General features: G+C 40.0%; 1 protein-coding gene and 1 pseudogene across 1 annotated transcript in view; one reads left to right on the top strand and one right to left on the bottom strand.

Moving 5' to 3' along the window:
• The window catches only part of LOC140937059 (E3 ubiquitin-protein ligase rnf213-alpha-like), a 59,437-nt gene extending 55,906 nt beyond the window's left edge, over positions 1–3,531 (top strand). Inside the window, exons 71-75 of the mRNA XM_073386590.1 lie at positions 498–572; positions 899–1,093; positions 1,298–1,387; positions 1,943–2,115; positions 2,508–3,531. Coding sequence (XP_073242691.1) covers positions 498–572; positions 899–1,093; positions 1,298–1,387; positions 1,943–2,115; positions 2,508–2,676 — 702 coding nt within the window. The 3' untranslated portion in view covers positions 2,677–3,531. The remainder of the gene's footprint in view (positions 1–497; positions 573–898; positions 1,094–1,297; positions 1,388–1,942; positions 2,116–2,507) is intronic.
• A 287-nt stretch (positions 3,532–3,818) lies between these two features.
• The window catches only part of LOC140938323 (uncharacterized), a 17,425-nt pseudogene continuing 4,929 nt past the window's right edge, over positions 3,819–16,314 (bottom strand).

Here is a 16,314-nt window from a genome sequence, read left to right as displayed (position 1 = left end):
GCTCAAACTGTCGACAAGAGATTAGCGAATAAAAAGAAAAGAAAGGAAAAATTGACAATGACAGCATCACAGTCACGGTGAATGTTCACGAGAGCTATTGAAGACTTTCACTCAGTATACATAGCTGCTCGTTAGTAAATCTATCTACCAAGAGAAAAAAGGGGTTGGACTTTCGGAGCCGTGATACCCCCCGGCTCTAGTTTTCAAAATAGTCGGAGGAGACTATTTTGGGACCTCAAGTGTGCAAGTGTGGCACGCTGGCATATGGGTCAAAGTGTTTCGTCAGATTTCTCTCTTTATTCACTATTTATATATTTATTTAGTAACTTAATGACTCACACATGTATTTATTTTCCAAAAAAGGTTTTCACGGTTCCGTACTTACTCTCATTTACTCCTCAAAGAAGAGTGTAGTGTTAAGCGTTCATTGTTGCTGATCCATTTTCTATTTATTATACTTGATTTTAAAAGCCCAATTTGTTCACTTGTTATTATAGGATGAGAGGTTTGCATTCAGTAAAGATATCCAACTAGACTCTGTCTTTGCTGCTGTAAAGGCTAAAGTTCCTCAGGTAAAACCATTCTTATTAGTATACTAGAGCCAACCTGCAGATTAGCCTCAAGGAGTATAACGACATTGAAATTAATTGTACGAGAAACGGTTACCCCGCGTGACACATGCCTCGATTGTAAAGTAGATTCATAGTCACTTGAGTACTCAGTTTTTTTGCAGTTATCGGAAGCGAAGGAGGCACCTTCATCTTCGAATATGTTAAGACTTGAATGTAGTCAATGCATCTGCGCTAATTGTCGTAATATCTATGACCAGAGGCACAGAGGCACTCTAAAGAACTGTGAGATTCAATTAAAACTACGGATATATTTTGTCTTTTCTCAGGTTCCTCTGAGTTCAGCAGTAAGCCGTCAGGTCATAAGCGAGTTTCGCTCCCTGACTGACATCTGTGACGTGCTGTCATCTTTGGACATTGCCATTGGTTTTCTATCTTCCACTGGGGGAACCCCTGAAAGGCTCCTCAGTAACTATCTAGGAAGGGTGCTACGAATGCAACAAAACACTCTTCGGAGTTTGAAGGTATAAATTGTAGCTACAACTCAAGTTAAGTTTGTACAGTAAAGAATTGACTTTTGCAGCAACCGTCGCGTTTGCGTGCCCGATTTTCCTCTTCCCCTTTCCCTTTCGAATGCATATCACTCCGGGTATTCTGCTGCCAACAGATCCTCCTGGGTTGAATCCAATACATTCTACGTGTCTTTTTTCTTCTATTTTCCCTTTCAGGCCCAGCAGTACTGTCAGTTACGTCACGTGATCTCTCTCTGGCGACTTCTCACCCTTGAGAGAGCCAGAATTCTTATAAGGCGAGGCGAGGTAAGGAATATTTTATATTTCCATTTTTAACTTACATTTAATCTTTGCACGACATTCGCAAAGACTTCGTAACAACATTCAGCTGAGGAATTATCAACTTTCTCATCAAAACAAAACTAAAAACAAGGAGACCTTAAAAGCGACTTATTACTTGAGTGTCGTATAATAAACGAGAAAGTAGTTACTCCGTTCAATCGAAACAAACGCAAATAGCCAATTAAACCAATCAGACCTCCAAGACTGTATATACATACGATATCAGACCCAAAGCAGCTTAGAACAAGCTCTGTATTTGGGGAATATTGTTAGGAGTCGCGCGCGAGCGGGTAGCGAAAAAAGGCGCGAGGGCACGGGGCTTTACCACTCGCCCACGCAATCTCTTGCGACTCGCCTCGCTCGTTACTCGAAATAGAGAGCTTACTTACGCTTGCTTAGCACACCACGATTGATTTAAGTTTTTTTCAGTTGTTGATCTAAGTACTGTAATCCTGTAAGAGATGTGTAAACAGCAATGCTTAAAGTAAGACTTAACTTTCAGTGTTATTGCCTTTGCAGGATCCGTTTGAGCAGATTTCGGACAAATACAAACAGGTCATGTCCCGACCTCAGCTGATGAAGTTTAGCAGTGGGATGAGAAGGATTGACTTGGATCGCTTTGTCTGTGAGGTCCTGGAACTTATTTTGCTAAACTTAAGAGGTGATGCAGTCCCCGGAGAAGAAGAAATGAGGTAACTTTGGAGAGATTGCTTCTATTACGACTAGTATTTCTATGGTTGACGTAGACATCTGTGGAATGTTTATCTGTAGTTGGCTATTTACCAGCATGAACTCGGTGTTTTATGTTGGACTGTCGAGAAGCAAGTCTTGATAGTGGTCAGAGATGTACTCGACCCTAGGACCTCTAGATTGCAAGTCCAACGTCCACGCTGCTCCCCCTCCCTCCCCTAACTACTAATGTTGATCATATTAAGAAGCTACACCAAAGATTCAGAGAAATATTTTATCTGATATAGTTCAGTTTACAAAACTCGGCGTGTGTTCCAACCCACTCCCTAGTGGTTAAATATGACGTGGATAATTTGCGTATCATCTTACAACGGCTGTGTCTCCTTTTATTCAGCCTGGGTGAATACATCGAGTGGCATCTTGACAACAAAGGACATGAACCAGTGCCAGGACTGGAGGCATTGCCATCGGAAGTGCAACTAAAGCACGTGATCAATGCTTGGAGAACCTCTGTTGAACTGTGTGACAATTATCACGATAAGCGAGACGCTGCTAACGCTTGAGTTATAATGTCGATTTAATTCATAACATTTCCTCGAAAATCGGTTTTCTTACATTAACTGGAGTGTAAGTAATGACCCTTCTCAGTACATGGTTAGTTACAGTATTTACTAGGACTAGAAATGGACAAAACGTAGCTGGTATAACAGGTCTCGTCCCCTTCCCTCTCCTCCCTTTGGATCTGTCACTGATCAAATGCAGTTGTCAAGGGTGCGTTGCAGGATGCGTGCCCTTGTCATTTATTGGTTTCTTATATGCTTCGAACATCATCATCATTAACGGTTTTTACTCGAGATACTTTCCTATAATTCAGATATGCACTCATAGAACCTTTTAGATTTTTTTTTTCACGCTTCGCTGCATGCCCAAAACCTCCAAATTAGTTATCTTAGTATTAAGGAAGGAAGTGCTAAAAAGTTCAAATAGAAAAGTGGTCATTTGTGCCATTTCTTACCCATGGGTAGAGAAAATGTTAGTAATAAAGCGCATTTATATCGTAGAAAAAAATGTGTAAGAAAATAAATTTGCGTATTTATATAGGAAGAAAAATGAAAGGAATTGCGAGTCTCATCTACTTGTCAATTACTGACTTGTCTAGTTTAACGGGCTCGAATTGAAAATCCCTGAGAATTCAAACTAAAACTAAGAATTCTTTTAAAAGTCAATTATGTCAAGTTACTTAATTTTTGGCTGTTAACTATTAGTTTCACAAGTTAAGGACGTAGTTGTTTGGTTTATTGTACAAGAACGACTGTTCTCCCCTAAACTTGCTAATTATCAGTCTGTTTTATATTGTGCACAGAAAATATCATTGTTGCACCTTCGAAAGTTTGCTGGAATTAAAATAAACAGTGCAAAAAAACTAATGAATTAATGATTTCTTTCAAACTCTTATGCCTAAACTTATAAACAGATGGCAAAGACAGAGACAATCGTAAAAAATTTGAATATAGCCTTTCGGGCATTTGACATTGTTCAGTTTCACCCCATTCACCATTTACGTCACTTTGGAATATACCATAGGGTAAGGTCATTTCAACAATATAAATGACGACGCTTGGCCACCCTTGTTATTATGATGATCTCCATAATTCTTACATGGAAATCCTTCTTAGGTTTTTATTACTCGGCCGTAACAATTGAGACTAAACGAATTTCTCCTGCGATATGTTACAACTCATCAATCAATTACAAAGAAAGGCAATTCAAACTGAAGCAACCTTGGAAATTAATGTGAAAACCACGTGACTGCCTCACCCTGTTTCAGCGTTAGTGCACTTGGATATCGAAAGCCGCTGACCGCAAACTGTTGTAGAAACATCTCACCTGAGGTCGACATAATTTGAAACTTCATTTTGGTTTGATTTCGTTTTTGGACAAAGGTACATTGCAAAGTCCGCGTGGCAAACGATGTATAGAAGGGAACGTTATACGGACAAGAGAGCTTAGGTTCAAATGAAAGCGTTGCTTCTGGCGCCGAGAAGGACTGGCCCGAGATCGCAAAAGGAATGTGCCAAAGAACCATGTGAAAAGCATAGTGCGAGGTGCTTCCATGGGAGACCATCAAGTCCGTACCCAATCCCCGAGTAAAGTCCATGAAAATCCCATTCGTCATTCAGCTCTGAACGAACGTTTTCTATGGCTTTCTCAGCTTGTAGTAAAGCCTTCTGAGGGTCCAAACCTGAAATAAGATTGTTTCAAGATTTGCATTAGCGTAGCACTCAAGAGTTACTTCAGTCAACTCTCGCTAAGAAGGACACCGTTTGAAACGTCACCGAGTATCCGTCTTACAGAGCTGTTCGCGTTTGAGAGAGTCAAAGAATATAACTGAAGAATTGCGGGAAAAACCCTCACTGTCCTCTTTTAGGTGTCATTCGTCTAGAAGTGTCTGTTAAGAGAGAGGTGCACTGTAATATGTCCTCGAAATCTGTCATGAAAGAAACGCTTCGTCTTCTCTTAGTGGGACAGGGAGGAAATACATCAACTGCAGGGAAATACTTTTTCAGACTATTTTCAATGACTAGAAGTAATTCAGAGAAACAGTTACTGTTTAACGATCATCACTGAGCTGGGTGAGAACCTTTTTTAGGTGTGGCAAGCTCTCTTTTCAACCTCGCTTAGCCGCTTAGTCGCTTAACCTCGCTACATTCCTCCATAACCGCGCGCAATGGATGGCGTTTACCTACATTCTTACATGAATGAACGAACGAATGAACCAAAGACCAATTTATTCAGGTTAACGTGTCAAGTCTTCTAGCTGGCTAATTGTAACCTAAAATTCCTTAACTTTTTTTCAAAGTGGTTACCCCCATGGAATTATCAACTTTCACGTCAATGATGTGCTAGACAGAAACCGAAACAAGCAAGACGACCTTGTTCTTGCTGGCAATTATTCAAGCTTACCCAAATGAAGTTGAAGAGTCGTCCACTCAGGGCTGGTGCCCATCCAGATTGACTCGTGTAGCGCCACCAACTCGTTTAACTTCTTAGTACTGATATTCTTGGGACATAAGCCCACGCTCTCGTTAGCTGGATGGTTCAGTAGCCATCGCTCGGAGCCCATATGGTGTTTCGTTGATTTCAAGTTCTTTCATCAAATGAGATCTGAGCCTGTACACAGGGAATCAATAAAATGCGTTTGCTTCAATGGCCCTATTGTACAATACCTAACATTAACTTTATAAAGGAGAGAGACGTAGTAACCTTTAACAGTATTCTAACCTACGATTCTCTATAATGAACGTAGTAGTAGTACGTGGTGTCTTCTACACTGTTGTGACTAACATTATTGTGCATTATGCAGCGCAATGGAAATGGCTTTACTATGGAAGTGAAAAAGGCGCCTAATTAGACATCAGCACATTTAGTAACAGTACCTAACCATTTTTAGGTCATCAAACCTTCGCCGCTCAGTGTAGTCAAGCAAATTTTAAGAAAAGCGCAAAAAAATTGTGATCGTTACCCTGAACTCAAACCCCGGAAGTAAAAGGTTATCCTGAAGCCCGAAGTTACATCCTCACCTTGTTGGGTCGTCCAAGTGTCCTATCCCCAGAGTGTAGGCCCAGACTTGAGTGTACAGTGAATCACTCATCAGCCAGGACGGTGAACCTTCTTCTTATCCCACCAAGCGTGATAATAACCATCTTCTTCGCTCCATAATTCTTCCGATATTCGATAATTTGCTACCTCCAGTGCTGTTGAAACTTCCTTCAGCAAATCCAGCTCGTCCATTATCTTGCACAGCTTCTCTGCCGCTCGAAGAGCCAGGACATACAAGAAACTGTTAAAGGTGTTGTGATCATATAAATTGAGAAAGAGCTAATCATATGTACACTGTAGTCTGTAAGGTAAACCAGTCCCTTTTGTGGCTCCGTCAATCATCCAAGCAATCGCCTTAACCACGTGCGGCCACACGTCTTTTAAGAAAACGCTGTTATTGGTCCACAGATAAATATGGTAGGTTTCTGTTATGAACACCGTAGTGACATCGCCCATAATTCGCTGATTTGGAGGACCACTGTAGAAGAGAAAAGTGCCAAGTCAATATTGTTCGAAAGACTTTTTTTTCTCACAGATCAATAAGGTTTTTAAAAAAGGATGTTGAAATAACCTATTGTCCATTTTAACTTTCCCATAAGCTACCATGAAGAATTTGCAACATGATTTGTTGCGGCCATAAACAAGGTATGGAACAACTTTTCACCATTCTGACTATTGTTATTCGATGTTGGATTAAGAGGCTGCGCTACAGGGCTGTACAATAGAAATTTCAATATCGAAGGTTTGTCTCCATATAAACAAGCATTCCAAATGACTCGAACTAACACACTCGTTCAGTCTTTTCTTGTGCAAATCATGGCAAAGAAAACGAAAATCAATTAAATATAGTAAGTTGTAGTCCAATGATGCGTTTGTGAAATTGTCCTGTTTGGAAGGAAAAGGAAATGAGTCATGACCAGAAAAATATAAATTAACCTTAGCGAACAGCCGACATTTCGCGACGCCATCACTGGTTTCCCCTCAAAATGACGTCTGAGAAACGAGCAGAAAAATTCCATGCTGATCACGTGTCATTACCCAGATCTGGGTAGTGGTACGCCTTCTGATTGGATAAAGCAAATTTCCAACCAGTCAGTAACACTACCCAGATCTGGGTAGTGACACGTCATCGGTATGGAATGTCTGGACTCGCACGTTCCCCCCTCAGACGTCATTTTGCGTGGAAAACACCGGTTGCGTTGTGAAATATCGACTGTCTTCTCAGGCTACATAAACGCGCCTGTCCATTTTTCTAGTAGGGGAATAACAACCAGCAGCTAGAGTTTCCACAATATGGCCGTCATCACTCTGGTACTTTGCTCAAGCACGCATTACATTCTCAACCAAGTCAGGGTAGAACAAAACATAAGGGATCTCTCGCTGAAAATCGTTATGAACTGAATCAATATCAAGACAGTCTAAAGATTCAAACTGCCGCCATCTTCTGTCATGGAGGTAGAGGCCACTTCGCCAGAAACTTAACCCGTTTACCAAGACATCTTGTAACCACACTGGGAGGGTCTGGACCGACTTGCTGTTGCTGTCGATTATCATAGAAGCGTGCCACGCAGAATTGCTTGCAGAGTAGGGAACCGGTTACGTAATAGGAAGGAGGCTGGCTCCTCACTGTGCTCGAATAGGTTACTATAGTAATTACCAACAATCTCCGCTGTGTAGAATAGGACATAAAGAAAAACGTAAGGTTGCTTTTTTTTTATTGTGGGGAGGGTTTATTTTTGCTCTGTGTATTGGAAAACTGAGTCTTATTAAACGCCAATATAGACTGTTTCGAGTCAGTCATTGGGATGGTTTTAGCCTTAGAGAGTATTTTAAAAAATTCCCGGAAACTTCCAGCAGACTTTGCTTCGGGAATATCTGCTACGCCTTCATTTCTAATCGTCGCCCACTTCCTGAAGGAAAGATGGAGATATCAGCAACCCCTTATTTTAAATAAAACACGTACTCCGGGATATTTTTCTGATCTAGGCAGATGAACGGCTTCAATACAAGTGTCAGTTGACCCTCTTCGCCCCAAGAGCTATTTTCATATTTTGCTGTTGAAATGGTTCCGTTAGGATCTACGCTGTATAAATTTACAATTTCTTTCTGATGGTGCGTTTTAAGCATAATGCGGAACTATAATTGTTAATGTAAAGCACACCCGAGAAATCTTTGTTGGGATAGAACCACCCCAAAACCAAAGTAAGCGTTCTCTCTTTCCCAGGCTTCAAGGTAACGTTTACAGTTGTAGCGCCATGAAAACTGCTCCCAAACGTTTAGATGCTGACCCAAGATAGCCATGGTCCTCAAATTGCTTCCAAATTTTTCCAAAACTGTCACTGACCATAAAAGAGGGGCTAACTCGCTTGCCCCCTGTAGCAATAGTTGTGTTGCCGCTTTGAGGATAGTTCCCAGGCCTCTTGAGCGTTAGCATTCAATCATGAGCTGTCCACGTGCTCTTCTGACCGGAAATAAACCCTGTATGCCAAGCATGAGGGGGGACCTGATAGAACAACTGACATGTCTTGTTTTCTTTGGCCATTTGCCACAAGATGCATTGTTTGTTATCAATACAAGCCCTCGAGCACTGACTAACAGTCGTACTTTTGATGCTTTTGTCAGGGCTCCCAAGTCTTACTGTGTCCGGCTGTATACCTAGAGGCAGATTTAACATAAATGATACTTGAACAGACTTCCTGGTTGGGTTATTGATGCGTGACGTAAAAGCAATGGCCGGAGTAGAAGATGTTTTGGAATCACGCGGTTTCAGGGCTGAGAAGGCGAAAAGGTCCAGCAAGACGTCTCCAAACCGTTGGTCTTTAATAGTCAACTTGGAAACTGGGTAGGAGCCAGAGTATCCTATTGAATCGACACCTGGTGGGAAAAAAGGAAACTACTAAAAGCTCTACAAGTTTACACGAAAGAGCACCCGTGCGCTTGTCGAATTTTTCACTCTTCGGTAGGGGGCCTACTCGAGGGCGGCACTTATTTAGAACTATCTATTTGCAATTTGGCTCGTCACGCAATCCTCCCCAAAGTTTGAGGGGAAGGAACACGTGACAATACCCTAAGAACATCTGGGTGGGAGGCTTAGCCAAGTAATTTTCCCTTTTTTATTACTTTGATTTTTTTTTTAACCATACAATATAGAAAGGACGCAATAAAAGAAGGTCCGTGTTTCTTTCCAGGTCTAAATAAAAGTAATAACACCAATAAAAATATCAGTGTTGTTAACTTTTCAGCATTACCCGTATCAAAAACCACAACTGCTGCATCGATACTTAACGGATCCTGCGCTTTGTGACATTTTTGCTACAAAAGCGGCTCTCATTAGGAGCTGGCGGTTACTTAGGGGCGGTGCGGCTTTCGGATTATTACGTACGACACTAATGACTGAAATATTTGAATGTTTAAAAAACATTGCAAGAAATAGAATGCACAGCCTTAAGAATTGCTTCTGGCAGTAAAGTCTTGAAAGCTTCTTAAATTACCGGGGTAACCCATCGGGGGATTGGTGTGCAGCAATGCTGCTGAACTTGACCTCCCAGTCTTTACTCGGACACTGAACACAGCTAATTCAAGTGCTGCGAAGTTAAGCTTGGCCGAGCCTGCTGGAGTCTGGATTCAATAGTCCACTCGTGGATATAACCATCTACACGAAGCTCAAATGATCCCGTACCTAAAAGATATAACATAGTACAGCAAAACGATCTTCTGTACGTAATCGCACAACCCGTAATAATGAGAAGTTCGAAATCCCATTATTCAGGTCAGCCACTGGCCAACGTACCTTCGCCTATAGAGCAGTATCCCTGTGGAACACGTTAGACGAAGACCTTAGAAACGCTACAACTGTAAAGGCCTTTACGAAAGCCCTGAAACTTGTAATGAATGAATGATCGAATGATAGTTAGCATTTAACAATTATTAGCTTGTTAGATATAGCTTGCATTTATATTTGTAAATAGGTACTGAAAAACCTTTTTTTGGGAGTATTTATTAAAGTTTCAATTTCGATTCAAGTGGTAACTAAGCAACGCTCCCTTCTCCTACTTATTAGACGTAATCGAGGGAGCGAAAACAGAAACGGGAGTGAAAATGTTATGTTGAGGTTGAGGATAAACGTCTGAGAAAAGTTTGAGGCCACATAAGACACATAAGACCAACAGCACAACTCTGGGCAGCAAACCACTTAAGCCCCCCACGCTGTTTTGAAAGATCTATAGAGTGGCATGCGACAAAAAAAAATTGTTACGTCATAGTACGAAATCAAAATTGTAAACCTCGTGGGAGTAAATGCAGGACGATAAGAGATGTTTTAAAAATGCAAGAAAAGGCCATGGATGTGCGCAAGTCATGTTGTATGCGTGAATAACAACCAATGCAACAAGATAAAGGTACGGTATAGGGTCAGGCAATGGTATTGGGGGCCGTCCAATAGGATTTAGGTCGATGCGAAATGCTGATTGGCGGAGATGACATTAGTAATGACGTCATTACCCTTGGCACGTGTTTTTCAATGTTTGTCTACATTCGCGCTGGTCCTTCCTTTTCCTAGCCTCCCACGCGGACGTTCTTAGGGGTTCGTCACGCGTAGCGAACCTCTAAGAACTTCTGCGTGGGAGGCTGTCCTTTTTCCGCCCCGCTGCCAGAGCGCCCCTGAGAGCTTGCTCGCAGGCGAGGAGTACTATAATGACATACTTAAGCCGTGGTTTTGCTAGTCTGTTTTAAGGTGAGTTCGTCAGTTGTTATCCTACAGTCTACGCATTTTCTTGGTTGGGTTGGGGGAGGGGGGAGCAATACAGATCACTCCAGTTGTAGTACATGAGGCACAGGAGGCAGTAAAGGTACGTAGATGGACACCTTGTTTTTATAGCCTTATGCCTGTCATTTTTAAAAAAAATATATTTATCGATAATTACATTTACAATACTACAAAAAGCATTTTAACAATAGACATTAACAGAGTAAAGCAAAATTAATTGTTAAATTATTACAGGGCTAAAAGAAATTAGAAAAAAGTACAACAGGGCAATGAAATGATACGGGGTTAAGACAGTTAACTTAGGCGTCAGTATCCACTTTTTTTAAAATAATTCTTTGTTGATGATTTTTCCTTCTGTTTCATATTTAGCGATGATCTTCGCCCTAAATCCGTAAATGTTTTCCAATAATTATAAAATAGTTCAGCAACTGAAGTGAGGGGCAAGCATTTTTCGTCAAAATTCCAAAGAGCACATTTTCTATAAGCAGAGACGAATTCGTGGATTCGAAATAAGGCACAATATAATTTAAATTCAATCCAAAACTGTTTAGAACGTGAGCAGTGATAGAACAAATGGGTAAATGATTCGGATTACAATTGTCATAGAAAGTACATAAATCATTTGTCCGAAAACCTATTTTATACAACTTCGTATTTGCGTAAAGAATTGAGTTAATTACTTTGTACTGGAAGGCTTTAACATACGATTCGACAACGATAGAGTGTGACAGCTAGGGACCTTAAAATCTGAGGACGGCAACAGTGCCAAAAAGTTGCTAAAAAAGTAAATTTTCCAGCTTTCAATCTTCACCGGATTATTCCCATTCACTTACTTTGTCAAATGTAGGTGAACTCTCCTGGAGTTGAATTTCTAAGAACCATATCCAAGTTGAGAAAGAGAACGGAAATTACATTTTTTGCTTGTTTATGTCCTCCATAAAATTGAAATCATGCATTTTTATTCCATAGTCATGTAGTGATGGCAAAAAAAATGTACAAAAAAGTGTGATGCAAGTGCAAAGTTGTTGTTTTGCTTTTTAAACCTATTTCCTTTTTGACATTCTCAATGCTGTCTCCGTTGTCTGATCTTAAGGTCTATTTTGACAAACCTGGCGTTCATTATCATCCGCTAGAAGCCTTAAATCACTCTTGTGTATGCTCTCCGCAGTTAATTTATGTCCACTGTCATCAAATCTAGGGGGTGGAAGCACTCGTCTACCTTGTATGTCTACCCACTTACATGTGGACTCTGTAACAACACTGTTAGGTATGCGACCAACTGACCGAACAATCAGATAGAGCTTTTTACTCTGTTGAATAATCTGCAATAAAAAGAAATACGTAAAACAAGGACTAAGCAACTTGTTGTACATTGATGAAGTTTGATTTTCATCTTTAAAATGGTATTCAAAATATTTTGAACTGTAGTCAGGGCTCCTGATATAAGTCTACAAGGAGGTAAGAGTGTCAAGAACTTGGAAATATTTTGAATGAATAATTAAACAATCATTGAATTTGGCTTTCAAATGATATGAAAAATTATTCCACCTCTGCAGCCCTGCATGGATTATGATCCTTGATCTGCGTAATTTTCTTCATACTGTACTCAGCCTCATTGAATTACAATGTATTATCAATTGTTTGCAACGGAAAACACTTCGACTTTTAACGTAACCATTTGACATTTTCCATCAATGCATGCAAACTTGCAACTTGTGAACAAATTAAGAATTTGTTCATGCTTAGCGTGCGTATATCGAGTTATGGATGCACGCGGGAAGTTTGGAGAGCACGAAAGATACGTAAGAGTTGCACGAGGCGATAGCCGAGTGCAACTCTAGCTTCTTGAGTGCTCTCTAAACTTCCCAAGTGCATCCATAACTCGATATACGCACAGCTAAAAGTCGATAAAAGCATGAACAAATTCTTTTACAACATAGCTGACAAAAATGCTTCCTTTTTGATTAACTACAAAATTCTCAAAACGCGCTACACAATAACAAACGCTTCTATTGGCTGATTACGAACACACCACAATCATCTAGTTTGAATGAAAATATTCTTTCTGTAGCTTTTCTGTAAAACTGAGAAAGAAAATTTGCTTCTTTATTCTTTAAAGATCAGTGGAAACTAAGCAGAAACAAAGGTAAAAGAGTCTTAAAGTTCACCTAAAGTTAAAATACTAACATGTTCGTAAGAAGTCGTGGAGTATGGTTTGGATTTGCTGAAAAGATGTTTACGTTTTGCTCGGCGAAATCCAGAAAACATGTTTTTAGCGAAGACGACTGTCATCCTTCTTTAAACTCATATTCATTTACAAACATTGGCTGGTCATTACGGCTTCTTGAGAAGACCTGGCAGCAGTTGTTCTTGTGAGTATAAATTTATGTCTTCTTGTGTAATTTGTGTTGTTATTGCGAGAGAAATCTTCCTGCTTCAGTCGAATTGTCCGGAGATAACAAAAGTGCATAACAAATTTAAAAACAACAATAAAAACGGAAATTTAACCTCTTAATATTGTTGATGACCAGTTGGTGTCTGTTCTGTTCCCAGTGAATGTCTTTCGGCCAAAATTTGCTGCAGCTGGTCTTTCGACAAATTTGCGAAACGCGTAATATGCAAGTTTTTTTAATTCGGCTCTATTTTTGCTGCTTGTTGGATCAGGACCTAAAAGGTCAATACCGATAGAAAAATTGGGCAGTTCTTCGCTGGTTTCTTCCATATTTTAAAGAGAGGAAAACTGCACTGCAGCTAAAAAGACGACAACTCTGCAGCCAGGTAAAAAAAAAAAAATGCTTACGTCATCTTATTTACGCACGGGCGTGCGTAAATAAAGATTTTGTTCATAGCGGCTCAATAGGACTTATATAGGGCAAGCACGCGCGCTATGTTATAAACTCCCTTTCCCTTCACTTTCAAACGCCTGCCACGGAGGCTATCTTAGCAACAGCACAATAGGGCCATTTATACGAGGAAAAATAAGAGGCGTCTTACATAAGACACGTCTTAAATAAGACACGAACTGGACTATTTATACGAGCATGTCTTATCTAAGTCTTCTGTATACTTAAACTTACTTTTAAAGTGTAAGTTTTATATAATACGAAGATAGCAATTTGATTAGTAAATATAAGTTGTGATAGTAAAAGGGTCCACTTACACGTATTTGTCCAGGAGGTCTGTTATCGCCTTCTCCTTACATAATAACAAAAAATCTTTTTCCTTCGCAATGGACCAAGTGTTTCTTTTTACCTTTAACGGCGTGCTCATTGTATTTGAGCGAAGAAAAAAATAAAGCGGAATAGGCAAGGAAACGAAAACGCGTCGTAATTTGTAAACAATTTTTCCCCGCCAGTGGCCTGCCAGTCCACCGCGGGGCAAGCGATAATTTTCCCGCCAAAAATAACGCATACGTACTATGCGTTCGCGTCTGATGTAAGACGCGAAGGTCATGTATAGTGTACGAAGTTTTTCTCGTCTTAGCTAAGACGCGTCTTATCTAAGAACAGGTGTTAAGGGCTGTTCTAAAATAAGACGCGTCTTAGCTAAGGCGCGTCTTATTTTAGATGAAATGTGCCGTTTATACGGATTGTTCGCGTCTTATTTAAGACGCGTCTTATTTTTCCTCGTATAAATGGCCCTAATGTATACAATTCCTATGAATGCCACGAGACGACAAATGCTGTCATCGTCTGAACATTGGTGTATTATAAATAATGAAATACTTATAACAAAGTATGACATGGTTGCAGAGAAGAAAGGGAAATGGCTTTTGAATTTCACTTCACTTGTACATAAAATAAACACAACCTGAGTAATCGAAGTCGAACTCTAACACTTAGTCGGCATGATAAAATTTTAACAATTTGGAGGTTGTAACAGATCTGAAGTATCTGCCTGGTTTAAAAATTCACATCGTACAGACAGTGTACGAACCACTTTTTATTTTAATGCAAACATAACACCACCTACGGCTATTTAGAACAAAAGGGTCGCAACTTGTGTTCAGAACTTGAATAAAGATAATTGTTTGTGTTTTCTTCGAAATCGTGGGTCATTTAAAACATCGTTCGAACAAATTTTACTGTCCAGAGAATCCTAGTCTGCAGAACCGTCGGGTAGAGTATCTTAATCATACTTCACAGAGTTGTGAAACAAGAAAACAAAAAACTACGACAATAGAACGGCTTGGAAACTAAAATTTGATAGCATTTTGTTTGAATGAGGGTATGGGCATGATTTTCAGTTGAAAATGCCTAGCGGGCGTAAAAATTGCATTCAGTCTGAGGATTAATGAGAGAGGGAAAATTTTATATATTTAGGCATGACAAAATTCAAGGGAACATTGGTACTTAGAAATTACGTCATAGGCATGGAAAAAATGGGTTCATGCCCTCGCAGCCCAAAATTGACTTAGCCAAACTTAGGTCCCAGATCTCTCGCCGGGTTGATAATTCATTCCCAGTTTTTGCTCGTCTGGTTTGACATGCCGGGCATGCAGATCGTGCAGTCAGTTGGGTTTGCCATGCTCGGCATGCCGGTTATGAAATTGGCATGCCCAGCGTGACTGATTTTGATGTTTGCTGCAGCATCATATCTTGAGAATCACATAATCGCCAAATATATCTTAGGGAGCTTGAAGTTACAGGTTTCATGCCTGGCAATAAATGCAGATTATAACAAAAAAAGTTATGTTTGTCACAATGTATGTCACGGGATCGACTGGCAAAACTGAAGACAGAAGCCTGGATTTAGAAATAAAAAGCACAACAAAACAACATTATTCATGCATAAAATAGAATACTTCACTTGCAATTACAGGTCAATTAATCCTTTTATTTCAAAGCGATACTGACATTTCTGGGTCCAGATTTAAATTTGATCGCGGAAAAGCGTTTTAAACAATAAGACAACAAATCTTCTCTGTCAGTATAAACTTTATATCCATGCTTAAGTTCTATCGCGTCGGAATGTTTCTCGGTCAACAGCATTAAAAGACTGGTGAAAATTAAGCTTACCAGGACGTTCAAGTCAGTACGAGAGTACGACGTTAATACTGTAAAGACGTTCTGATTTGGTGAGTTTGGACTGCCTTCTCAGAGAGATTTTGCTTAGGTTTTCAGTGCGCTTCTTGTCGGCTATGCGAATTTTGCAAACTGTTTTACTCCTTGCTGACGATAGTCCTTTTCAGCAACGTCATCTGCTCCATCCGAAGATACCCCGAGTTCGCACGAAATGGGCCGAATTTCCGCAGGAGTGTTTTCGGATGACGATGAATTTAGTTTGTTGTAGCGTGGCAGTTGTGGCGTCACGATGTCGTCACGTCTCTTCGCACTTGTTTGTCTTTTTTTTTTCCTGTGGTGCATGGTTGAGATGTTGGTGAATGGTGGACAAGAAGTGGATTCTGCTAGAGACTGTAAGTACAAATTTAGTATTAATTTGGTAAAGAAAAAGCCTGAATATCGAACAAATCCCGTGAATTATCCTTTTGGCATTCATCTTGCTGTTCAGCATGCCTAAGAACTCTCAGGCATAAGTGGTTTTCAACTCGTTCACTTCGGATTGTTTCTGTTTCTACGTCTTGTAATCTTCTTCTGCTGTTAAGAAGACTAGAGAAAACTTCAAAAATATAGAAACCAATCACTTTTGGAGACAAAATAAAATATCCGTAAATCAAATGCCGAAATCAGAATTGGATATCGCTTTAAAAAAATGAACATGCTGCAGGTGTCAATGCAAAGTTGTAAACAACTCAATAAGCAGTCTGTGAATGTGCGTTTAGGTCCACAAAACTAATTTTTCTTTTGGATGTCTTATCCAAGCAACCACTTATGCC

Source organism: Porites lutea, chromosome 5, assembly GCF_958299795.1.
Source record: "Porites lutea chromosome 5, jaPorLute2.1, whole genome shotgun sequence".
NCBI classification, from domain to species: Eukaryota; Metazoa; Cnidaria; class Anthozoa; order Scleractinia; family Poritidae; genus Porites; species Porites lutea.
Note: the sequence above shows the minus strand (reverse complement) of the source record. Positions and strands in the feature narration are given on the sequence as shown.